Consider the following 25,420-nt stretch of genomic DNA (forward strand, 5'->3'; position numbering starts at 1 on the left):
GCCTCAGCCTCCTGAGTAGCTGGGACTACAGGCACGCGCCACCATGCCCAGCTAATTTTTTGTAGTTTTAGTAGAGACGGGGTTTCACCATGTTGACCAGGGTGGTCTCGATCTCTTGACCTCGTGATCCACCCGCCTCAGCCTCCCAAAGTGCTGGGATTACAGGCTTGAGCCACTGCGCCCGGCAGTAATGAAATTTTTATGAATTAGAACAATGGCAGATAAATCCTCTGCTTAGGCTATAATATTCCCAACAGGGAGTGCTGATGGTTGGCCCACCTGGCACAGGGAAGACGCTCCTTGCTAAAGCAGTAGCTACAGAATGCAAGACAACATTCTTCAATGTTTCTTCATCAACTCTGACTTCCAAATACAGAGGAGAGTCTGAGAAGCTTGTTCGTCTTCTGTTTGAAATGGTGAATGTTTGAGACAGCTCTAATGATTCTTTACCTCTCTAAAAGGGGAGAAAGTGAGTTGTAACTATCTCAAGTATATGGAATAAGGCAGGATACCATTTTGCCCAGAGTATAATTCTTGTGTCCTTAAGACTAGTGTTCTTTCCAAACATGAATAATTTGAGTTTCTCTTTGTCTCTTTTCCTCCAGATATAGATCCAAATCTACCAGTTTTGGGGCATGTTCACATTATGGGATCTGCATTACTAATCTTCTGTAGGAATCTGAAATTATGTTTTTTAAATCAATAGGTTTAGTTATAATATAACCACAGTATTGTAACAATGATGCCAAAAGGTGAGAATTGTAAGTTATTGTGGAACTTAGGTCGCCTCCAATGTATTAACTATAGCAAATGCCTTCATTTTCATGACCTAATCTTTGGATTAGGTTCTTTCTTCCACCAATACAAATCAGAGTACCGATAGAAGAAAGTAATTCAACAAGTTCTGGTAGAGTGTTAGATTGAATTCCACAGCCTTTTAAACTTCAGACTTTGTTAAGCTTCACTGATTACTCTTGCCTCTAAGAAACAGAGTAGTTTGATGTAATTAGGAGTTACACTATTAGTGACAAAGACATTAATTTTTTTTTTTTTTGAAACGGGTTCTCACTTTTGCCTAGGCTAGTATGCAGAAGCATGAGCACAACTCACTGCAGCCATGACCTCCAGGCTCAAGTGATCCTCCCGTCTAAGCCTCTCAGGTAGCTGGGATGATGGACATGAGCCACCACACCCAGTTAATTTTTATTTTTTTTACAGATGGAGTCTTGCTGTGTTGCCCTGGCTGGTCTTGAACTCCTAGGTTCAAGTGATCCTCTCACTTCAGACTACCAAAATGTTGGATTTATAGGCATGGGTCACCAAGCCAGGCCAAGACATGAATTCTTTTTTTTTTTAGGCAGTCTCATTCTGTCACCTAGGCAGATGGTGCAGTGGAGACTGCAGTGGTACAGTCTTCACTCACAGGAGCCCTCACCTCCTAGCCTCAAGCGATCCTCCCACCTTAGCCTCCTGGGTAGTTGGGACTACAGGTGCTCACTACCATGCCTGGCTAATTTATGTATTTTTAATAGTGATGAGGTTTTACCATGTTGGCCAGGCTGGTCTTGAACTCCTAATTTCAGGTGATCTGCCCACCTTGGCCTCCCAAAGTGCTGGGATTACAGGTATGAGCCACTGTGCCCCACCTTTTTTGATTTTTTTATGGAGATGAGGTCTCACTATGTTGCCCAGGCCAGTCTAGAACTCCTGGCCTCAAATGATCCTCTTGCCTAGGCCCCATAAAGTGCTGGGATTACAAGCAAGAGCCATTGTGTTCAGCTTTTTATTTATTTTTATTTTTATTTTTATTTTTTGAGACGGAGTTTCACTCATGTTGCCCAGGCTGGAGTGCAATGGCGTGATCTCGGCTCACTGCAACCTCCGCCTCCTGGGTTCAGGCAATTCTGCCTCAGCCTCCTGAGTCGCTGGGATTACAGGCACGCACCACCATGCCCAGCTAATTTTTTGTATTTTTAGTAGAGACGGGGTTTCACCATGTTGACCAGGATGGTCTCGATCTCTTGACCTCGTGATCCACCCGCCTCGGCCTCCCAAAGTGCTGGGATTACAGGCTTGAGCCACCGCGCCCGCCTAGCTTTTATTTTTTAAAGATAAGTTCTCACCAGGCATGGTGGCTCACACCTTTAAGCCCAGCACTTTGGGAGGCTGAGGCGGGTGGATCACGAGGTCAGGAGTTCAAGACCAGCCTGGCCAAGATGGTGAAACCCTGACTTTACTGAAAATACAAAAATTATCTGGGCATGGTGGTGCATGCCTGTAGTCCCAGCTACTCGGGAGGATGAGGCAGGAGAATTGCTTGAACCAGGGAGGGGGAGGTTGCAGTGAGCTGAGATCTTGCCACTGCACTCCAGTGAGACTCCATCTCAAAAATAACAGCAACAACAAAAAAGATCTCACTATGTTGTACAGGTTGTAGTGCAGTTGTCATTCACGGGCACGATCATAGCGAACTGCATCCTTCTGTCTCAGCTTCCTAAGTACCTGGGACTGCAGGCATGTGCCACTGCACTCAGCTTTTAAGCCTTATTTTTATTGTCCTTAGGGCAATGAACTCTCAGAGAAATTAGCCCTCATTTTGTCATTGTACCAGCAAAAATCCAAAGACTAATATTTGGCCTGTTTTGAGCTTCATATCCATGCCTACACTCCTTGTTTTTGGTCAGAGAATTGAAGTGCCCTGATTGGCCAGGCCTGAATAAAACCCCTGGACCTTCAAGTAGAGATAGCCTCTTTTGAAGTAGTGAGGGGCCGGGCATGGTGACTCACGCCTATAATTCCAGCACTTTGGGAGGTTGAGGCAGGCGGATCACTTGAGGTCAGGAGTTTGAAACCAGCCTGGCCAACATGATGAAACCCTGTCTCTACTAAAAATAAAACAATTAGCCAGGTGTGGTGGCGTATGCCTATAATCCCAGCTATAGCTACTCAGGAGGCTGAAGCAGGAGAATCACCTGAACCCGGGTGGCAGAGGTTGCAGTGAGCCGAGATCGTGCTATTGCATTCCAGCCTGGGAGACAGAGCAAGACTCTCGTTAAGAAAAAAGAAAGAGGGATGATTTGTGATTTGCAAATCAAAAAGACGCTTCTCTTACCAGAAGTGTGCTGTGCAGGGAGAACCAATAGGTGTTCTCTACAGTAGCTTCCCTGGCCAGCTAAAGCCAGGATGCAGAGCCTTTGCTTGAAGTCAGATCATTCTACATACCCTCAGTATGTGGGAAGAACAGTCTAGTCATTTTTGCTTGGTGTGGCAACAGATTGAAATTTAATTTTTGTTGATGTAGGTTCTTTTGATAGATGGTTCCTAACTAAAATTTCAGTTGAGAATTTTCTTGGATATTTTAATGATTAAGCTCACTCTTTTCCTCTCTCCATTTCTTGAAAAAGTAAGAAATATTTATACATAAAAACCCAAGTACTGAGTTGTTTTTTTTTTTTTTGAGATGGAGTTTTGCTTTTGCTGCCCAGGCTGGGGTGTAATGGTGCTATCTTGGTTCACTACAACCTCTGCCTCTGGGTTCAAGTGATTCTCCTGCCTCAGCCTCCTGAGTAGTTGGGAATTTCAGGGATGCGCTATCATGCCTGGCTAATTTTATATTTTTAATGGAGAGGGGGTTTCTCCATGTTGATCAGGCTGGTCTCAAACTCCCGACCTCAAATGATCTGCCCACCTTGGCCTCCCAAAGTGCTGGGATTACAGGCGTGAGCCACTGTGCCCAGCCTCCCTCAGCTATTTTCTGATTGCTAACCTATAGATTATTTTAAAATGAAATAATAGCTTGGTATTGCATGGTTTCTTCCTTTAGGCTCGGTTTTATTCTCCAGCCACCATATTTATTGATGAGATAGACTCCATTTGTAGTCGCCGAGGGACTTCTGAAGAACATGAAGCAAGCAGAAGGGTGAAAGCAGAGCTGCTGGTTCAAATGGATGGTATCCATGATGTGTTTAGCATGAGTTGACCTGGGGCAGGAGGTGGTTAGGTGTGGCATCTCCAGCTCCAGTGGGTCAAGCTTTACTCATAGTGGTAATCCAAGGCTTTAAATAGGTATTCATAACTTCAGATGGACTAGAGGGGGTGGCAAGGAGTTCCTGAGATTGATAGTAATAGATCTGGTACACTGACAGTGGTGACAAGTCAGAAATAATGGCCACTCACAGGGTATATACAACTTTCTTTTGGTACATACAACTATCTTACTTTAGCAATGAAATTGAAATAGAAAGAAATGCAGATAAATTGGCCTTAGAGTTTACATACGCTTTGATAAAGATTTAAAATTAAGTAGTTGAGCTGGTTTTTTGATTAAATCTATTTTGAGTCATGTTTGCATATTACAGAACTTATTTTCTTTGGATTACAAAATTATGTATGTACCAGTTACCTTTCTAAGTCTTAAGGAGGCTTGAAGACTATGCCACCTTTTATTGTCGTGCTAAATATTTGATGATCTTTAAATAGCTGAGCTTTATTCGGTATAATCCAACTTAGTATCTTTTTCACTCTCTCCTTACCTTTATTTTAGGTGTTGGAGGTGCTTCTGAAAATGATGACCCCTCCAAAATGGTTATGGTTCTGGCAGCTACTAATTTTCCCTGGGATATAGATGAGGCTTTAAGACGACGTCTTGAAAAACGAATCTATATTCCTTTGCCATCAGGTATCTTCCTTTAAATCGTGTTAGGAAGTCTGTTAACTTTCAAGTAGTTTTGTTTAGAGAATTAAAAATTTGGTATTTACTAACTTTCCGGAAGATACACATGAGGAGTATCTTCCCCTTACAGCACTAGTTTGGCTATACGCCTTAATATTAAATAGTAGGGAATTAAAAAGTAAAGAATGGCTCTTGAATTACGAAATGATCTTAGAGATCCAATTCTTACTGGAAAACAACTCACACACAAAAAGATTCGAGACAACAGTATACTATGTTTATGCCATAGGCTTAATTTTGAAATTTGTTTCCACCATTAGCAAAAGGCAGGGAGGAGCTTTTACGAATAAGTCTACGTGAGCTGGAATTGGCTGATGATGTTGACCTTGCAAGTATAGCAGAAAACATGGAAGGTTATTCAGGTGCGGATATTACCAACGTGTGCAGGTATGCATTATTATGGAAGTTATGGGAGCACAGGTTTTTGTAGGCATAAACTAATAAGAAGTTTTTTTGGTTTTTGAGACAGTCTCGCTCTGTTGCCCAAACTGCGGAGTAGAGCCACAGTCACAGCTCACTACAGCCTGAAACTCCTAGGCTCAAGTGATCCTCTGAGGTGAAGTTCTTATGCTGAATTTAGATCAATATGCTAGGCTCAGTGGCTCACACCTGTAATCTCAGCACCTTGAGAGGCCAAGCGAGAGATCACTTGAGCCCAGGAATTTGACTGGCCTGGGCAACATCTCCATGAAAAATTTTTAAAAATTAGCCGGGCATGGTGGTGCCCACCTGTGGTTAAGCCCAGGAGTTTGAGGCTGCAGCAACCCATGATTGTGCCATCGCACCCCAGCCTGGGCAACAGAGCAAGACCCTGTGTCCAAAAAAAAAAGATGAATCTCAAGACCCACATTACAGTGTTTTTTTCTTTCCTTTTTTGAGATGGACTCTCGCTTTCACCCAGGCTGGAGTGCAGTGGCGTGATCTAAGCTCACTGCAACCTCTGCCTCCTGGGTTCAAGTGATTCTTGTGCCTTAGCCTCACAAGTAGCTGGGATTACAGGCACGTGCCACCACACCACTAATTTTTTTATTTTTAGTGGAGATGGGGTTTCACTGTATTGGCCAGGCTGGTCTTGAACTCCTGACCTCAAGTTATCCACCTGCCTCAGCCTCCCAAAGTGCTGGGATTACAAGCATGAGCCACTGTGCCCAGTCCCACATTATATTTTGTAGTCAGTCACAAATTCTGGTTTTGTTGGTGTTAGCAGGTGCTGGTAAGCTATCTGGGCATCTTTCATGTTAGTGAAGAGTCTACAGTTCATTTGAAAGCTAAAAGTTCAAGAAGCTAATGTTAGGATAATTTGTGCAAAACAGAAAATCAATAATTGTCTTGGATTTAAAAAATAATTGGTACCTTTTGTTCACTATAATTAAAATAGGAAATGATCGTGAAATATTTGACTTGGTATATGCTGAGTACAGTCTCATTCACAGTGAACTTATTCTAAATGTGATAGGAATACCAATAAAAAGAAAAAAAGACTTGTCTTTAATCCAGCTGGTTCGAGCACGTTTTGTCCTAATCTAAGTGTTAGTGGAGATAATTAACCAAGGCTTGACTGTGCTCATTTCCTCATCTCTGAAGTGAGCACACCAGAGTTCTGAGGATTAAAACTAACCTGTATACATCAAGCAACTATATTGCTGTCCCTTTGCATAAATGGTGGCTGCTACTAAGGATGAAACTTGGTCACAGGAAAGAGGTATCTGAATGTGTGTGTTTTTTTAAAAAGTACAAATAGAGGAGAAAAGGAGAAAACACTGAACTTACCTAGCTTTTCCTCTACGTGGAGAAAATATTTAATTTTCTTGTTAATTGGTTCTCTTCTGACTCTGTGATACTAATAATGAAACTAATTGCTAGCTTCTTTAACACCCCTTTTACTTTTTCTGGGGTTTTATATTCAGTATTAAATTGATTAGCATTCTATTTCATCATAGAAGATTTAACTGCTTAAAAAAAAAACAACAGGCTTTGGATTCCAGCAAGCTTCTATGCAATACTAAATATATATGTGTATAACACAGAGAATGCTACAACAGATCCACTGAAAATTTTTCTATTAACAGGTTTTCATTTAACCAAAGTAACACTTTGTGTGTTGTTTTTGTTGTTGTTGTTTTTAACTTAAAACCTAGGGATGCGTCCTTGATGGCAATGAGAAGGCGCATTGAAGGTTTGACTCCAGAGGAAATCCGAAATCTTTCCAAAGAAGAAATGCACATGCCTACAACCATGGAGGATTTCGAAATGGCTTTAAAAAAGGTTTCTAAGTCAGTGTCTGCTGCAGATATTGAGAGATACGAGAAGTGGATATTTGAGTTTGGATCATGCTAAATTCTCACATGTAAACTGTGAGAAATGTGCCTTATGTGTTTGAATACTAATTAAATGTAGTAATTCATTGCACTGAGTGCTATATTTTTTTAAACTTGCATAATGGTAAGATTTTTTTAAACCCTTATGATTCTGAATAAAGGCAATATTTTTAAGCTGAAAATCTGTTTTACTTTAGCATAACCAGATTTCTATCTCACTAACCACAAATGTTACTTAGCTTGGAATGTCTTTTCTTTTTTTCTTTGCTTTTTCTATTTTTTTCAAGACTGTTTCTTCCAACTAAATTGGCCATTCACATTAGGATTAGCCAACGGACCGTAAGAAAGACATCAATCTTGGCTCTTACTTGAAACCAACAGCTCCAATGGCAAACCACCACCTGTCTTGATTCAGGGCCTAGGAAAGCTGTCTTTATGTGCACTTCTAATTTAGCATCTTCTCTCCTTTGCTGCTCTTACTCCTTCTAGGGAGAATAAGATTGGCTCTAGCTCCAGTTAACTTTACCCGCTGCCTCTAGATGCCAGTGGATAACTGAAAATCCCTCAAGATTTTTACACAAGTACCTAATTAAAACATAAGCCAGGCCCAATATATCTTCCTTCTCACTTAGTGTTATGGTAGCTTCCCTTCTCTTCCTGGGAGAGTTTTAAAGACACATTTTACTTTGCATTTTAAAAGAAAAAATAAGTCTTACCTGACTTTTATTTTGTCTACATAAGAGGCTGCACTACAGGCAAACAGGCATTTCTAAACCTCTAATCAAACTCACTCATTAACTCATGCATACTAAACATGACTACAATGATAGTTAATGGTTTAAGTTAGTAAGTGAAATAAAATTTAATGGTATAAAATTTTAGATAAGATTTCCATGTGTGACTACTTAGAAGAAAATAACTTACTACATTATCCCAGCCATAGAAAACAGCTTCAGGAGACTGTGGACCTTGCTATGGTCCCAAGTCTTACTGAGAAAGACAAGCCAGGATAGGGATCTGCTAACTGCAAAGCCTCCTATTTTCTTCTTCACTAAAATCCGTAAGCTTACGGACACTAGATAAAATAAGATTATGTCATCGTTTGGAGTTAGAACTGGTGCTAATAACTTAGGGAAAGAAAAAGGGTGTAAAGAAAAAGTGTTGCTGGGCGCGGTGGCTCAAGCCTGTAATCCCAGCACTTTGGGAGGCCGAGGCGGGTGGATCACGAGGTCAAGAGATCGAGACCATCCTGGTAAACATGGTGAAACCCCGTCTCTACTAAAAAAAAAAATACAAAAAATTAGCTGGGCATGGTGGCGCGTGCCTGTAATCCCAGCTACTCAGGAGGCTGAGGCAGGAGAATTGCCTGAACCCAGGAGACGGAGGTTGCGGTGAGCCGAGATCGCGCCATTGCACTCCAGCCTGGGTAACAAGAGCGAAACTCCGTCTCAAAAAAAAAAAAAAGAGTGTTACTAGCTGGTAACTCTAGGATCAAATTATAAGTTGCAGGATATTTTTTTCAGCAATATGAGGGTAGGAATAATAGAACTCCATGCAATGTAATAATTAAAGTCTGGTAAAATGAAACATCACTCCTTCCTTCTACTATTTGTCATCCTCTCCACCCCTACCACACACGTATCTATTTGGCCTAAATATAAAGTGGTCTCAAAAAAACAATCATGGCTGGGTGCGGTAGCTCATGCTTATAATCCCAACACTTTGGGAGACCTAGGTGGATGGATCACCTGAGGTCAGGAGTTTGAGACCAGCCTGGCCGACACAGTGAAACCCTGTCTCTACTAAAAATTAGCTGGACATGGTGGTGGGTGGCTGTAATCCAAGCTAGTCAGGCAGCTGGGGCAGGAGAATCGCTTGAACCTGGGAGGCGGAGGTTGCAGTGAGCTGAGATCGTGCCATTGCACTCCAGCCTGGGCAGTGAGCAAAACTCTGTCTCAAAAACAAAAAACCGTTACTTTCTTGGACAATGTTTTCAAATGATGGGCTGTAGTAAAAAAATTTTTTAAATGAAACAACAGAAAGTATCACATAATTGTATTAGGTCACATTGTAAAATATTAATATGTCAATATGAGTGAGGGTTAAAAAGGTAATAAAACACTTGTAGGGTAAACAGCACTATATCTAGAACCACAAGAACAAGGGCACAGTCTAATTCATGGTATCAATGGACTCATTTGATTTGAGCCATGGTTTCAGCCAGTGTAAATGAAAGTAAACCTACTCCTGCATCTCGGCCATTCTTACCTGGGTAAAGGTTTTATATCAGTGTAACCAAAACGGCTATACTTTTTTCCTCAAATAAAGTTTATTTTAGAGTGAGAACATTTCATACTACTTTTAAATCTTGGACCATTCAAGGTAAGTAGTCTTGGTACAGGATACAGTCAAATCATGATATGCTGCAGGGATTTTATACTGAGTCTCACAATATAAAGGCACATTGTATTGAATAAAAAAATAAGTGTTAAGTTCTTGAGCTTTTAAATTAGAATTTTATAAAGTGCTTTTCATAAAGTCTTATATATTAATTAAGTGGATATAATTTCCTTAACAAAGGCACCTTGAAAAGTTCCTGGCACACGAGATTTTGTCTGGCCTTTTTTTTCCTTTTGGTAATTTCGAAGTCTCTTCACATGTCTTATCTTCCACTTTAAGTTTTCCTTCACAATTCATCATATGAATAGCCAGCCCTTTTAGAGAATAAGGTAAACTTTTTTTTTTTTTTTTTTTTTTGAGAGAGTCTTGCTCTGTCACCTTGACTAGAGTGCAATGGCGCAATCTCAGCTCACTGCAGCTTCAGCCTCCCAGGTTCAAGCAATTCTGCCTCAGCCTCCCGAGTAGCTGGGGCTATAGGCACGAGCTGCCATGCCCGGTAATTTTTGTATTTAGTAGAGATGGGCTTTCACCATGTTGGCCAGGATCGTCTTAATCTCCTGATCTCATGATCTGCCCGCCTTGGCCTGCCAAAAGTGCTGGGATTACAGGTGTGAGCCACTGCGCCTGGTCGAGAATAAGGTAAACTTTAGCTTGGCACTGTAAAGGTCAATTTTCAGGCAGTCTTAGAAGTTTAGCAATTTCTCTAGTATATAAACTGATTCTTAACAATTTAAAGAAAATTATATTCAAGTGGCAAATTTGGAGGCAACAGACTAATTCAGTGTCCATGATATGAGATGGGATTTTAAATACATGTTCTATCTTCAAGGTTTTCAGCTGTTTTCTCAAGACCATCTGGATATAAGTTGACAGCCATCACAGGTATGACATTCACTTTATCCAACTGAAGAATTCCTCTGAAATAGAAAGTGAAATTAAGTGTTTCTTCTGCCTGTAGTTTGTTAGTGAGATAAGGCTACTTCAAAGTTATAATACATACCTAAAGTTAGGTGCTTTTGCTACCTTCTATTTAAAAATTCATAGTGGTTGTACAAACTATGAGCCCAAAGTCACTTTAACCAAACTAGCTGAGAGAATAGAAGGGCATCAAGGAAGTTCATTACTTCCTATTTTAGGGAAGAATAGGGTAAGTATAGATCTCCAGGGTAGAGTGAGGTTCCTAGATGCACCTAGGCTGAGCAAAAAGACTAAGCCTAAGAGCCTTTCTAAACAATACTCATCACCAGAATACGACCTTAGGTCTTTTTTTTCTTTTTTCTTTTTTTTTTTTTTAAATAAATATGGGGTTTCATCATGATGGCCAGGCTGGTCTTGAACTCCTGACCTCAGGTGATCCACCCACCTAGGCCTCCCAAAGTGCTAGGATTACAGGCATGAGCCACCGTGCCTGGCCAACCTTAAGTCTTTAGATAGTGTTTCTCTTTTTGTCACTTAAAATCCCTGACCAGAGAGTACATCTTTGGATTCAATTTAGGACCCAATATTGTAAATTTGGTGTTATTCTAAGAACATCAACAGAGGTTAGTTGTTTGTTTACAGAACCAAATAGATTCTAAAGTTCCCAGGAAAGTAACTGCAAGAATAGCCATATATTTTTTTCAAAAGAACAAGGGGGAGAAGAGAAAGTTGCCTTAACTAGCTCTCAAAGGTTTTATTAACACATGACAGTAGGCCAGGTGTGGGGGCTCACGCCTGTAATCTTAGCACTTTGGGAGGCCAAGGCAGGCAGATCGCTTGAGCCCAGTAGTTTGAGACCAGCCTGGGCAAAGTGGCGAAATCCCATCTTTACTAAAAATAGAAAAAATTAGCTGGGTGTGGTGGCACACACCTGCAGTCCCAGCTATTCGGGAGGCCGAATCGCGAGGATCGCTTGAACCCGGGAGGCGGAGGTTGCAGTGAGCCAAGATCATGCCACTGCAATGCAGCCTGGGTGACAAAGTGATACCCTGTCTCAAAAACAAAAAATGATAGTAATTAAAACTGTTCTACTGACACAGGGATAGACAAATAGATCACTGGGACAGAAAAAAGTCCACAAAAAGACTAGCATATATGGAAATTTAGTTTATAATAAGGTAATATTCTACGTCAATGAGAAATTACTAATGGAAAAATGGCCTCTGTTGGAAAACAAAATAACTCTAGAGTAAAAAGTATACACAAAAGTAATGCTAAAAAATAAATTTTGGCCAAGCGCAGTGGCTCACGCCAGTAATCCCAACACTTTGGAAGGCTGAGGTGGGTGAATTGCCTGAGGTCAGGAGTTCGAAACGGACCTGGCCAACATGGTGAAACCCTGGCTCTACTAAAAATACAAAAATTAGCTGGCTGTGGTGATGCACGCCTGTAGCACCAGCTACTTGGGATGCTGAGGCAGGAGAATCAATTGAACCCAGGAGGTGGAGACTGCAGTGAGCAGAGATTGCGTCACTGCACTCTGCCTGGGCAACAGAGCGAGACACTGTCTCAAAAATAAATAAATTTTAAGAAAATATAATGCTAGGCATAGTGGCTCATGCCCTTAGAAATTCCAGTACCTTTGGAGGCCAAGGCAGGACGACTGCTTGGGCCCAAGAAGTCCAGCCTGGGCAACATAGTGAGATCCTGTCTCTACACAAAATAAAAATGTTTTTTAAAAAATGGCTGGGCACAGAAGCTTAGGCCAGGCACAGTGGCTCTCGAACTCCTGACCTCAAGTGATCCACCCTACCCTTGGCTTCCCAAAGGGCAGTCCCAGCACTTTGGGAAGCCAAAGGGGGTGGGTGGTGGATCACTTGAGGTCAGGAGTTCAAGGCCAACCTGGTAATACATATCTCTACTAAAAATACAAAAGTTGGCCAGGTATGGTGGCAGGTACCTGTAGTCTCAGCTACTCGGGAGGCTGAGGCATAAGAATTGCTTGAACCTAGGAGTTATATTTTTAGTAGAGATGGGGTTTCACCATGCTGGCCAGGATCATCTTGATCTCTTGACCTTGTGATCTGCCCACCTCGGCCTCCCAAAGTGCTGGGATTACAGGCGTGAGCCACTGCACCCAGCCTATTTTCTTTTACAAACAATGCTGCAATGAATATGCTGCTCATCTACTGAAATTAACTACATTTTAAACTGATACTCTGGGGTTGAAAATACACCATGAAGTCCTCTGGTTTTGTTCATCTCTGATCATACAATTGAATTTTCCATTACACATATTTGTTTCCTTCCTCTCCTACTAGATTTTAAGTTCTTACAGAGCAGAATTTATCTTACATCTGAATCTCTAAGAATGTCTAGATCACAACAGGTATTCAATAAATGTGTTTCAATTTTGCTAACATTGGAAGATGGGCTAGAAGAACAGCAGTTGTTATTTTCCCTCCCATTTGTCTTACCCTTTCTAATTTTTATATTTTCTACTCAAAAACATAGCAAATATGTCTCACTTTTTAATCATTAAAAATACTAACATTTCAAAAATAGGAAATACTTACTTGTATTCAGAAACTGGGAAAAGCACCTTTAACATGGTTATTACCACAGCTGCTCCTGTAATTCCAACCACCATGATGTTCAAAAACTGAAAGAACACTGGGAAAACACTGCTCCAGAACCTACACAGATCTTTTCTAAGCTTTTCCATCCACTGACACATTACCTGAAAAAGGAGTTTCAATTAGATAAGCAAGTTGCATCGAGCTCTAAGGATAAACTTTCATTTTTTAATGTTTTAGCTTTGGGATGGTAAAAGTATTCTGTATTTTGATTGTGCTGGTAGTTACATGGGTGACTACATTTGTCAAAACTAACTGTGTATTTTAAATGGTGCATTTTATTTTCGAATGTACCTAAATAAAGTTACTTACAATTTTAAAAAGTATGTTCTAACAATATAAGCACAAACATGTTAATAGCCTTTAAAATTATTTATATTGTTTTCTAATTACAAATCAAGTGAAAATAATTGCTAATTGAGAAGAGAATCGTTAGGCTAGTCCATTACAAACTAAATAAAGCAGCATCAACTACCTGTTTCCAGTGCCCAGAGCACAAGAGAAAGAAGAGAAAAACAAATGTATCAGTAGCTTTTAGAACAGATGGGAAGCTCACTGTGTACAAAACATGTTTCTATGCTTGAAGAGCGAGAAGAGAACCTAAGGTGGGCACTGATGGCATAGGCTATGAAGACAGTCTGCTCTGGGGCTGACCTGCTAAGGGAGGTGAGGTAGACAGGGTGAGGGTGCTACAGTCCAGACTGCTGAAGTGACCCCAAATATGCATCCTGACCTTTAGTGAGAACTGCTACTCCTTTAAGACCAACCACAGACCCGGCTCATTTAAAATGAATTTTGGGTAGGGGCCTACTTAATATACAGAGAGATCTCAGGATACTCTCTGAACCCGTGAATATCTTCCTAGTACACAGTATAAATGTCACAGGTAACATACAAGAAATTAGTAGGTGCCAATTTGTATTTATATGTAGTACCCATATTATTTAATCCTCATAACAACTTTTTAGATACTACTTTACACTACTATTTAATTAAGTGGGTGCCCCACTGTACAGATAAAGAAACTGATGTTAGAGAGATTAAGAATTTGTTCAAGGCTGGGCACAGTGGCTGACGCCTGTAATCACAGCACTTTGGGAGGACAAGGTGAGTGGATCACTTGAGGTACAGGAGTTTGAGACCAGCCTGGCCAAGACAGTGAAACCCTGTCTCTACTAAAAATACAAAATAAGCTGGGTGTGGTGGGGCATGCCTGTAATTCCAGCTACTTGGGAGGCTGAGGCAGGAGAATCACTTGAACCCAGGAGGGAGAGGAGTGAGCCAAGATTGGACCACTGCACTCCAGTCTGGGCAACAGAGAGAGACTCCACCTCAAAGGAAAAAAAAAGAAAAAGAATTTGTTCAAGATCACACAACTGGTCAGTGGCAGAACCAGGTTTCAAGCCTGGGCAGGCTGACTCCAGGAAGTATATTCTCAACCACCTGAGCTGAATCACGGGGCAAGATCCTGAGGGCACTATGCACGCGTGTGTACGCAAGGTAGCGGGTGCAGAATAAACACAGAAATCTGAATATGAGAAAGAACTGTGGAATTTACAATTCCAACCCAATGAAACCCAGCACCTTCATAATAATGATCATGACTACAATATTATTAAACGAAGGTTGAAGAAGAAAACAGGAATACCTAAAAATATCATATTAAGACCAAGATGAGTCCATTACCACCAATGCTGCATGGTTCCATTCTTCATTTCCACTTCATTTTAAATGCTAGGATCTATTTTCTTCACCATAACCATGAATGCTTATGATAACACCAAATAAATGTAACACCAAATACTTGATTTTACCTTATATGAAGATGGAGGCTCTGCTCTGAGAGGAGTTTCAGGTAACTTGCCAGGTAAAACATCTTCATCTACAGTGGTTTCCACATTCCTGACAAGATACTGGCTGGTGGTCTGCAGTGAACTAACACTTTCTACTGAGGGGGAAGAGCAACATAACCAAAAGGCTCGTGTCTTTCCTACTAGTCTTAGGATTACTATACCAATAACACTTAGGATAGTAAGAACATACATTTTACCATGGGATAAAAAACTAACACATTTGAGTGTTCACTGATTTAAATGCCAGAAGAGAGCTATAAACTAAGATATGTATAAAGAGATAAAGCAGTTATGATTCTGTCACATAGCCAAAATTTTAGGCTGGGTGTGGTGGCTTACGCCTATAATGCCAGCACTTTGGGAGGCCAAGGTAAGCAGATTACCTGAGGTTAGGAGTTCGAGACCAGCCTGGTCAGCATGGTGAAACCCCATCTCTACTAAAAATACAAAAATTAGCCAGGTGTGGTGGCAGGCGCCTGTAATCCCAGTTATTTGGGAAGCTGAGGCAGGAGAATCTCTTGATGGGAGGTGGAGGTTGCAGTGAGCCGAGATTGCACCACTGCATTCCAGCCTGGGCAACAAAGAAAGACTCCACCTCAAAAAAAAAAAAAAGCCAAAATTTTAGAAGTTCTATGTTTCAGTGAAAAAATGAATAGTTCTTCCTCTGAATGAACCTTCAAAATAGTCTTATTACATATTTTATGATCAATATTCAGAGTAAGAGTGGATAATTACTGAGAAATGTTACTATGCAACCAGTACTGATCACATTCTACTAAGGCTCAAATAGAGTCCTAAAGTCCTTAAATGGACATATGAAGCAATACATGTTATGAAGCATTTTTAAAGAAGCTCATTTCCAAACATATTAACTATTAAAGATAAATAGCAACTTTTGAAACTAGTGTAAAAAAATAACAAAGTTCAAGAGTATATAAAGCTACCAACTAAATAAATAATCTCCCCAATACTTTAAATAATGGGTCTTTTAAGTTACCTTTTTTGGAGAGGTTAGGGAGGGTAAATAAAATGTCACTGTCTCGAGAAATAGAGTAGAGCATGCTTTCTTCCAAAGGGAGGGTATAGTTTGAATGTCTGAGTATTCTCTGGTTCTTAACTAAAATATCAACTTCAGTCACATCCTTTTGTTGAACCTATGACAGAAAATATGATTTATTTTAAATAGTGGCACAGCCCCATAAAAATTTAAAAGCAAATTTTCCTCCCAGATTTATGTAGCTAAAACACATGTCCTATTCAGACAATTACTCCTTTTTGTTTTTTTGAGATAGAGTTTCGTTCTTGTTGCCCAGGCTGGAGTGCAATGGCGCAATCTCAGCTCACAGCAACCTCCACTTTCCAGGTTCAAGTGATTCTAGTGCCTCAAGCCTCCTGAATAGCTGGGATTACAGGCACGCACCACTACGCCCGGTTAATTTTGTATTTTTAGTAGAGACAGGGTTTCTCCATGTTGGTCAGGCTGGTTCAAACTCCTGATCTCAGGTGATCCGCCCACCTCGGCTTCCCAAAGTGCTTCCCAGCCACTGCGCCTGGTCGACAGTTATTCTTTATTTCCTCCTACTCCCACTTTGGGGCACTTAACTTGCAACTTTAATAATATTCCGGTCTGCTTTAACACTATTATAAGCTTAATTTTGATTCTAGGCTGGGCGTGGTGGCTCACACCTGTAATCCTGGCACTTTTGGAGGCTGAGACGGGTGGATCACCTGAGGTCAGGAGTTCGAGACTAGCCTGGCCAACATGGTAACACCCCATCTCTTAAAAAAAAGTTACTTGCTGCTGTGGACGATAGGCAGCTGGGGTCGGTGAAGGATCCCAAGATGGCTGGGTGAAAACTTGCTCTAAAAACCATTGACTGGATAGCTTTTTGGGAGATCATACCCCAAAACCAAAAGGCCATTGCTAATTCCCTGAAATCCTGGAATGAGATCCTCACCTCCAGGTTGGCTGCTTTACCTGAGAATCCACCATCTATTGACTGGGCTTACTACAAGGCCAATGTGGCCAAGGCAGGCTTGGTGGATGACTGTGAGAAGAAGTTTAATGCCCTGAAGGTTCCTATACCAGAGGATCCATATACTGCCCTGGTGGATGCTGAAGAAAAAGAAGATGTGAAGTCTTGTGCTGAGTGGGTGTCTCTCTCAAAGGCCAGGGTTGTAGAATATGAGAAACAGATGGAGAAGTATAAGAACTTAATTCCATTTGAACAGATGACCACTGAGGACTTGAACGAAGCTTTCCCAGAAAACAAATTAGACAAGCAAAAGTATCCCTATTGGCCTCACCAACCATTTGAGAATTTATAAAATTGAGTCCAGGAGGAGGCTCTAGCCCTTATATTACACATTCTGGACATTAAAAATAAAAGTAATTATATATAAAAAAAAAAACTCGATTCTACTTCATTTACACACAGAGACTTCATTTACCATAGAGGAAATGGTAGCAGAACTATGAGCCAAACTGAATCTTTTTGCTTGCTTTCTATCTAATAATGTCCATACATTTTAAAGTGATATAAACATGTACGAACACGTGAAATTTTAAAAACACATTTCAAATGCTAAATATACAAAAATTCTAAATAACTGAATACTGGCAACATCAGGCACTTTCCTTATCAAGTCAGAAACAAAATAACTGAACACACGCGTAATACCTAGCACAAATTCAAATCTTTATAATTTAATTCCCAATTAATAAACACATTATCTTACTTGTTTTCCATCAATCTCTACTACCTCTTCCTGAATGACAATTAGTTGCAAACTGGAACCAGACGTCATAGGCCACTCATGAACTAAAATCCTTACACTGGCAATTCCAAAATATTCTTTTTCCTCCGAATTTTCAAGATTTTCATTCACTATAAAAAAAAAAGTAGTGACAGCTTTAAACAAAAATTTACCTGCAAATCTGTTACTGAAGTTTGATTATTTTGATGACATTTACATGGAACAAGACAGTCATAAACCAATTTCTTTGGCTTTCTTCATCCCTGATCTCAATGATGTTTCCGATTTATTAAAAACAAAGACAATCTGACAAATCATTACATTATAAAATGTGTTATCTTTAGACTTGTATGAAATACTACACTAGCAACATCTTTTCTATCCTTTTCTTTCTGAGGTGGAGTCTTGCTCTGTCGCCCAGGCTGGAGCGCAGCAGCACGATCCCGGCTCACGGCAACCTTCGCCTCCTGGGTTCAAGGGATTCTCCTGCCTCTGCCTCTGGAGTAGTTGGGATTACAGGCTTGCACAACCACATCCAGCTGATTTTTTGTATTTTTAGTAGAAACATGTTTCACCATATTGACCAGGCTGGTCTTGAACTTCTGACCTCAAGAGATTCACCCACCTCGGCCTCCCAAAGTGTTGAGATTACAGGCATGAGCCACCATGCCCGGCCCATCTTTCCTATTCTTTTACACAGTTGGCAAGGAGGAACCACCATGGCATAACTATAAAGCCAGCCAGAAGACACAGTCAATCCCATGTTTTAACACAATAAGCACATACATACATCCATTCATTCATCCTCAAGAGGCCCGAGCAGTATGAACACTGAGTTTTTTTCTCAATCCTTTCCCGGATAAGTGACTCATTATTGTTAGAGAAAGCAGGAATGGGGAAAGAGGGTGGGGGAGGCCTGTCGTTTCTCCCTGGTAATGTATAATGGGGTAGGACTAGCTATTAGCCATGTTCTTCTCTAGCTAGAAAACCCCTATTCCCGCTCCAGCTGAAATGGGGTATAGGAGCTACAGCTGGTTTATAGAGCCAGTGGCTACTCTATTAAGGTAGAAAGTGCTATAAAAAAAGATTAAGCAACATACGTCAATGCAACTGCCGCAGATGGAACATTTTGTTTCTATCCCTCAAAGGGCCAAACGAACCCAGATGTACAATCTGAATGCACACCCAGCTGTTTAATCTGATTCTGTGCATTTACAGGGCTATTTCCTTTATCTGGAATATCTCAATATCTAGTTCACTAAGCACTTACTATTATAAGATGTACCTACCTATTCTTCCCTTCTTTGGCCCCTCCCCTTCCAAACCATTCAGACAACAGTGTCAGGTTCATCTCACTGTGACATGGTCTTCACTCCACAGCCTCCTGCTCATACACCTTCAGTGGCACTCCTGTGTGGCTCCTTGTCCTCTGACTGGTCGTCCTCAGGCTCCTCGTCTGGCCCCTTGCTGCTCCTCTCTCTAGTGTGCCTAATTCTTCACGCCCTTTGAAAGACACCACTGTGAAAGGTACCCCTTCTCTCATGGTCCATTCCCACGTTTCAACTGACCACTAACACCCGTGGATCTCCCTCATGGAATGGCAGGCACTGTGTCAGCATGTCCATAAGCCCAAAGACCAGGGTACAGGAGACTCAATGGGTGAGAAAATGCAGTCATATAAATACACCCAAGTGGCGATTCTTTAGCCTGCAAATTTGGTGCCTGATATAGTTTGGATGTTCCCTGCAAATCTCATGTTGAGATGTAATTCCCAATGTTGAAGGTGGGGCCTGGTGGGAGGTGTTTGCACGATGGGGGCAGATCCCTCATGGCTTGGTGTTATGGCACCCCCTGCCACTCTCGCTGTCTCTTGCTCCTGCTCTGCCATGTGAGACACCGGCTCCCCCTTTGCCTCCCACCATGAGTAAAAGCTTCCTGAGGCCTCCTGAGAAGTTGAGCAGATGCTGGTGCTATGTTTCCTATACAGCCTGCAGAACCGTGAGTCAATTAAACCTCTTTTCTTTATAAATTACCCAGTTTCAGGTATTTCTTTATAGCAATGTGAGAAGAGCCTCATTCAGTACCTATAATATAGGGTAAAATTAAATAAAAAACAACAAAGCCCTTCATATTCTGACTTCCTTACTGTGGTAAGCAGCTTTCAAAAATGACCCTCAATGACCTTTGCCTCTAAGGATTCTTACATTTCTGTAATTCCTTCCTCAAGTGGGTTATACCTAGTGACTAGTTACGTATCTATCTATGAATGAGAGTCTTCTTTTTTCTTTTCTTTTTTTGTTATTTTGAAAGACAAGTCTTGCTATCTTGCCCAGGCTGGTCTTGAACTCCTGGCCTCAAGTGATCCTCCAGCCTCAGCCTCTCAAATAGCTGGGATTACAGGTGTGAGCCATTGCACCCAGCCTAGTGACTTGTTAGTAACAAACACAGCATAGCATAAGTGATGGAATATTACTTCCACAACTACATTATTTAAGACTGTGACTTCTGTCTTGCTAGTACTTTCTCTTACTGGCAGTCTCTCGTCGTCTCAATGATGAAGCCAGCTGCCACGTTGTGAGATGCTCTATGGGGAACTTCATGTGGCAAGGAACTGAGGACAACATCTGGTGAGGAACTGAGGCCTCTGTTCAAGAGTTCAGAAGGAATTGACTCCTGCCAACAACCACATGAATGAGCTGGGAAGTAGATTTTTCCCAGCTGAGCCCTGATATGATGGCACCCTTTTGAGAACCACAGGACTCCACTAAAGCCAAGCTCAGATTCTCGACCTACAGACACTATGAAATAATAAATATTGTCTTAGGCCACTGACTTCTGGGTTAAACTGTTATGCAATAAATAACAAATACATCAACTAAAGAAAAAGTTTCTTTAAAGAATTAAAGATTTGTTGTTGTTGCTGCACTTAATGTTTTGAAGATTCTTGTTGTAACTGGATAAGATGAGCACTTATTTCAAAGAAACAAACTCAGTGCAGTGACTGGGATGACTTAAAGGTGGCCATAATAGAGGAGAGAGGCTGTATCCACGTCCATTTCCCAGTGAATACAACAACAAAAGAATTATTATTTCAATAGTACTAGCACTTCCTTTCTTAGCTACCATGGATTAGCTTGTAGTACCCCAGCCCTCTTGCAATGAACCACTTGCAAAGAACTGCTAGAAAAGATGTAAAAAATACACATCCACATATACATTCAAATCTGTCCAAGGAGGCATCAGAAGCTAAAGATGGCCAGCACTTGAAGGACCAAGGAAAGAGCTCCCTGACTTCCCTCAAAGGCATTTGCCAACTCCCAAGCCCAACAGGTAAGAAGTTGAAAAGCGGAGTAGAAAGCAGCAAGTGGGAGGCAAAAAAGCTTGACAAAGCGTCTGGCAGTCTCACCCAGCAGGGGAGAAAATGAAGTGTTTAAGTGTTAAAACAAAAATGCTAAGCTATGCTGCCACAGCCAGCATATCTTTCTAAAATGAAAGCAAAGAGATGTTTTCAGAAAAACAAAAGCTCAGACCATTCACTGCTAACAAACCTGTACTAAAAGAAATACTAAAGGGAATTCTTTAGGCCAAAGGAAAATGACAACGAGGGCACAATGCATGTGTGTGCAGACAAGGCAGGAGTTGCAGAATATACAGAGAAAGAGAGACAGGAGAAAGAATTTTGGAACTTAAAATTCCAATCAAATGATACAGAGGAGAGCACAGGGAGGAAGGAATAAAGAGCAATGAAAAAGGTAGCCATGATGGTAAACATACATGAATATTGGAAAGCATAAAACAACAATAATTATGTCACATTGGGTTTAAGAAAACAAAGAGTTGAGATACATAATAATGGCCCAAAGGCATAAAGGGAATACATGGAATTTAAGTATTCTAAGGTTCTTGCATTGTTTGGGAAGTGATAAAAGTACAAGTTTATTTATTAAATTTATTTTTGAGACAGGGTCTTACTTTGTCACCCAGGATGGAATACAGTGGTACAATCACAACTCACTGCAGACTATCTCCCGAGCTCAAGGGATCCTTTCGCCTCAGCCTCCTGAGTAGCTGGGAAAACAGGCCTGCACCACCACACTGGCTCACGGGTTTCCCTATGTTGCCCAGGATCATCTCGAACTCCCAGGCTCAAGCGGTCCTCCAGCTTTGGCCTCCCAAAGGGCTGGGAATACAGGCATGGGCAACCATGCCCAGCCAGTAAATTAGAAGTACTCATTTACTGAGAGCAAGGGTAACCACTAAAAGAGTAGTAAAATTATATAAAACCAAGATAGAAGGGAACTATGAAACCAAAAATAACCCAGAAGAAGGCAAAAGAGGAAGAAAAAGAAACACAAAACAGTTGGGACAAAGAGGAAACAATTAAGAAGGAGGATTTAAATCCAAATGTATCAGTAATTCTATTAATGTAAATAAGTTAAAATCCCAACTAAAAGACTGACAGAATGACTGGAAAAACAACAAATACATGCTGTTTATGAGATATTTACCTTACATACAAGGACCCAGAAAAACAGAAATGGAAAGACATACCACACAACAATGCACCTCCCCTCCTGCCCCACCAAAAAGCAGTTATTGCTCAACACAGATAAAGCTGATTTTAAAGGCCAGAACATCAATAGAGGCAAAGAAGCCATACAATGATGAAAAGAGTCAATCTGTCAGAAAAGCATACAGTTCTAAATCTACATGCATTTAGTACTACTGTGTGAAAATATGTAAAGCCAAAATGACAGAACTGAAAAGAGAATAGACAAAATCCACAGAGTGGAAATTTTAAAATACTATTCTCAGTAATTGATATAGCAAGCAAGCAAACAAAAAATCAATAATTCCAAAAAAGACAGAACAACATGATTAAAACCTTCACCTGGCATACATTATTGTATCCAACTCATTACATATAAATATTTATTTTCAAGTACACATGGAAAGAAACATTTAATAAATCTAACCATATGCTAAAGCCATAAATTAATTTCAAAGGCTTAAAATCACACAGTTATATTCCTGATAATAATAGGTGGAATCAGTAAAAAGTTCCAAAGATTTAGAAATTAAGCGATGTGCCGGGCGCGGTGGCTCAAGCCTGTAATCCCAGCACTTTGGGAGGCCGAGGCGGGTGGATCACGAGGTCAAGAGATCGAGACCATCCTGGTCAACATGGTGAAACCCTGTCTCCACTAAAAAAATACAAAAAATTAGCTGGGCATGGTGGCGTGTGCCTGTAATCCCAGCGACTCAGGAGGCTGAGGCAGGAGAATTGCCTGAACCCAGGAGGCGGAGGTTGCGGTGAGCCGAGATCGCGCCATTGCACTCCAGCCTGGGTAACAAGAGTGAAACTCCGTCTCAAAAAAAAAAAAAAAGAAATTAAGCGATGTAATTCTAAATGACCATTAAGACAAGGAAACAGCAAAATAAATTAGTAGGCAATACTTTTAACTGAATAATATTTATAACAAATCAAGTATATGACACAAGTGCTTAGAGAAAAATGTACTGTATTAAATGTGCACATTAAAACAGGTAATAAAAATCCTATGTATAGTCCTCATATTTGCTATTTCATTCAAATAATATGGTATATTCCAGAGCAACATATCTGCTTACCTTTAAACGACTCAAAATTTTTAAAGGTTAAAAAGAAAAAAATGTTCGACTGACATAAGAGTAGAAGAAACTGAAAACTAGATAATCAGACAATTCATTTTCTTGGCTCTTGCTATCCCATTTACTACCTTTATGCACTTTTTTTTTTTTTTTTTTTTGAGCCAGGGTCTCACTCTGTTGCCCAGGCTGGAGTGTAGTGGCAACCCTTCCACCTCTCAGGAGTGCTGGGACTACAGGCACATACCACCACACCGAGCTAATTTTTGCATTTTTTGCAGAGACAAGGTTTTGCCATGTTGCCTGAGCTGGTCTCAGACGCTGGGCTCAGGCAGCTCACTTGCCTCAGCCTCCTGATGTGCTAGAGCCACCATGGCCTGACTCTACATACATTCTTACATGAATATCAACCTTCCAAAAATGCAATTTCATCAATGGTGATCTCATGGAGAAAAGTGAATGTGCCAGAGTAGCCAATATAAAATAAGAATAGAGTTTTCAACACATTAATGGTATTGTACATACTGATAATGATACGTGTGTGTTTTAGAGATGGGGTCTTGCTACCCATGCTGGAGTGCAGTGGCACAATTATAGCTCACTGCAGCCTCAAACTCCTGGGATCAAGTGATCTTCCTGCTTCAATGATGTGTGTGTGTGTATGTGTGTATGTACATATATATATATATATATATATATATATATATATTTTTTTTTTTTTTTGAGACGGAGTTTCACTCTTGTTACCCAGGCTGGAGTGCAATGGCGTGATCTCGGCTCACCGCAACCTCCGCCTCCTGGGTTCAGGCAATTCTCCTGCCCCAGCCTCCTGAGTCGCTGGGATTACAGGCACGCGCCACCATGCCCAGCTAATTTTTTGTATTTTTAGTAGAGACAGGGTTTCACCATGTTGACCAGGATGGTCTCGATCTCTTGACCTCGTGATCCACCCGCCTCGGCCTCCCACAGTGCTGGGATTACAGGCTTGAGCCACCGCACCCGGCAATCATGTATATTTTTACTTCATTTTTATTTTTTTTGAGACAGAGTCTCACTCTGTCCCCCAGGCTAGAGCGCAGTAGCGTGACCTCAGCTCACTGCAGCCTCCACCTCCCGGATTCAAATGATTCTCTTGCTTCAGCCTCCCGAGTAGGTGGGATTACAGGCATGCACACCACATTTTTAGTAGAGATGGGGTTTCACCATATTGGCCAGGCTGGTCTCAAACTCCTGACCTGTGATCCGCCCACCTCAGCCTCCCAAAGTGCTGCGATTACAGGCGTGAGCCACGGCGCCTGGCCTATTTTTACTTTAAAATGGAAATATGTAACATCCAAAAATTGTTTTGCTAATTTAGTATTATTAAAAACAGAAGAGGCCAGACATGTTTGCTCACACCTGCAATCCCAACACTTTGAGAGGCTGAGGAGGGTAGATGGTTTGAGGCTAGGAGTTCAAGACCAGCCTGGCCAACGTAGCAAAACCCCATCTCTATGCACATGCCTGTAGTCCCAGCTACTTTGGAAGCTGAGGCATGAGAATCACTTGAACCCAGGAGGCAGAGGTGGCAGTGACCTGAGACACGCCATTGTACTGCGGCCTGGGTGACAGAGTGATACTGTCTCAAAAACCAAACAATAAAAATAACAAAAGCAAACAAACAAAAAAACAGCAATTGTGGAAATAATTTAGTAGTACTCACCTATCAAAGTCTGACAGCTTATGCGGGTTACACCACTATTTACAGGCAAGTCATTTAGATACACCTGTCCACTCTCATAGGTTATGTTAAGAACAACCTTAAAATAAAGCAGCATATACATTAACTCCAATATTTATAAACAGTAGCAAATTCTTCATGTCAAAAAAGATAAACTAAATTAGATGTGCAGGTTAAAAAATCAAATAAGAGGCCGGGCACGGTGGCTCAAGCCTGTAATCCCAGCACTTTGGGAGGCCGAGGCGGGTGGATCACGAGGTCAAGAGATCGAGACCATCCTGGTCCACATTGTGAAACCCCGTCTCTACTAAAAACACAAAAAACATTAGCTGGGCATGGTGGCACGTGCCTGTAATCCCAGCTACTCAGGAGGTTGAGGCAGGAGAATTGCCTGAACCCAGGAGGCGGAGGTTGCGGTGAGCCGAGATCGCGCCATTGCATTCCAGCCTGGGTAACAT

The 25,420-nt window shown here is 41.2% G+C and overlaps 2 protein-coding genes, 1 non-coding gene and 1 pseudogene across 7 annotated transcripts in view; 2 read left to right on the top strand and 2 right to left on the bottom strand.

Moving 5' to 3' along the window:
* KATNA1 (katanin catalytic subunit A1) overlaps positions 1-7,749 on the top strand; it is a 41,624-nt gene extending 33,875 nt beyond the window's left edge. For all 3 annotated transcript variants that reach the window (XM_032274492.1, XM_032274493.1, XM_032274494.1), the window contains 5 exons: positions 258-416; positions 3,824-3,950; positions 4,544-4,678; positions 4,993-5,119; positions 6,871-7,749. In XM_032274492.1, coding sequence (XP_032130383.1) covers positions 258-416; positions 3,824-3,950; positions 4,544-4,678; positions 4,993-5,119; positions 6,871-7,069 — 747 coding nt within the window. In that variant the 3' untranslated portion in view covers positions 7,070-7,749. The remainder of the gene's footprint in view (positions 1-257; positions 417-3,823; positions 3,951-4,543; positions 4,679-4,992; positions 5,120-6,870) is intronic.
* On the bottom strand, positions 7,337-7,471 carry LOC116549832. The gene has a single exon (XR_004268108.1). It is a non-coding gene; the product is annotated as a small nucleolar RNA SNORA2/SNORA34 family (small nucleolar RNA).
* A 1,611-nt stretch (positions 7,750-9,360) lies between the features above and the next one.
* GINM1 (glycoprotein integral membrane 1) overlaps positions 9,361-25,420 on the bottom strand; it is a 22,192-nt gene continuing 6,132 nt past the window's right edge. The window contains exons 3-8 of one of the 2 annotated variants that reach the window (XM_032274496.1): positions 24,945-25,041; positions 17,597-17,745; positions 15,855-16,011; positions 14,819-14,949; positions 12,945-13,108; positions 9,361-10,367 (exon numbers count right to left, since the gene is read on the bottom strand). In XM_032274496.1, coding sequence (XP_032130387.1) covers positions 10,256-10,367; positions 12,945-13,108; positions 14,819-14,949; positions 15,855-16,011; positions 17,597-17,745; positions 24,945-25,041 — 810 coding nt within the window. In that variant the 3' untranslated portion in view covers positions 9,361-10,255. Of the gene's footprint in view, positions 10,368-12,944; positions 13,109-14,818; positions 14,953-15,854; positions 16,012-17,596; positions 17,746-24,944; positions 25,042-25,420 lie in introns of both variants that reach the window. The other variant, XM_032274495.1, reaches the window with a different exon arrangement.
* Positions 16,685-17,245, top strand: LOC116549145 (annotated as a pseudogene). Its single transcript, XR_004267719.1, has one exon. The product of XR_004267719.1 is annotated as an ATP synthase subunit d, mitochondrial pseudogene (transcript).

The sequence above is a fragment of the Sapajus apella genome, unplaced genomic scaffold (genome assembly GCF_009761245.1).
Source record: "Sapajus apella isolate SASKATOON/1434 unplaced genomic scaffold, GSC_monkey_1.0 scaffold6, whole genome shotgun sequence".
NCBI classification, from domain to species: Eukaryota; Metazoa; Chordata; class Mammalia; order Primates; family Cebidae; genus Sapajus; species Sapajus apella.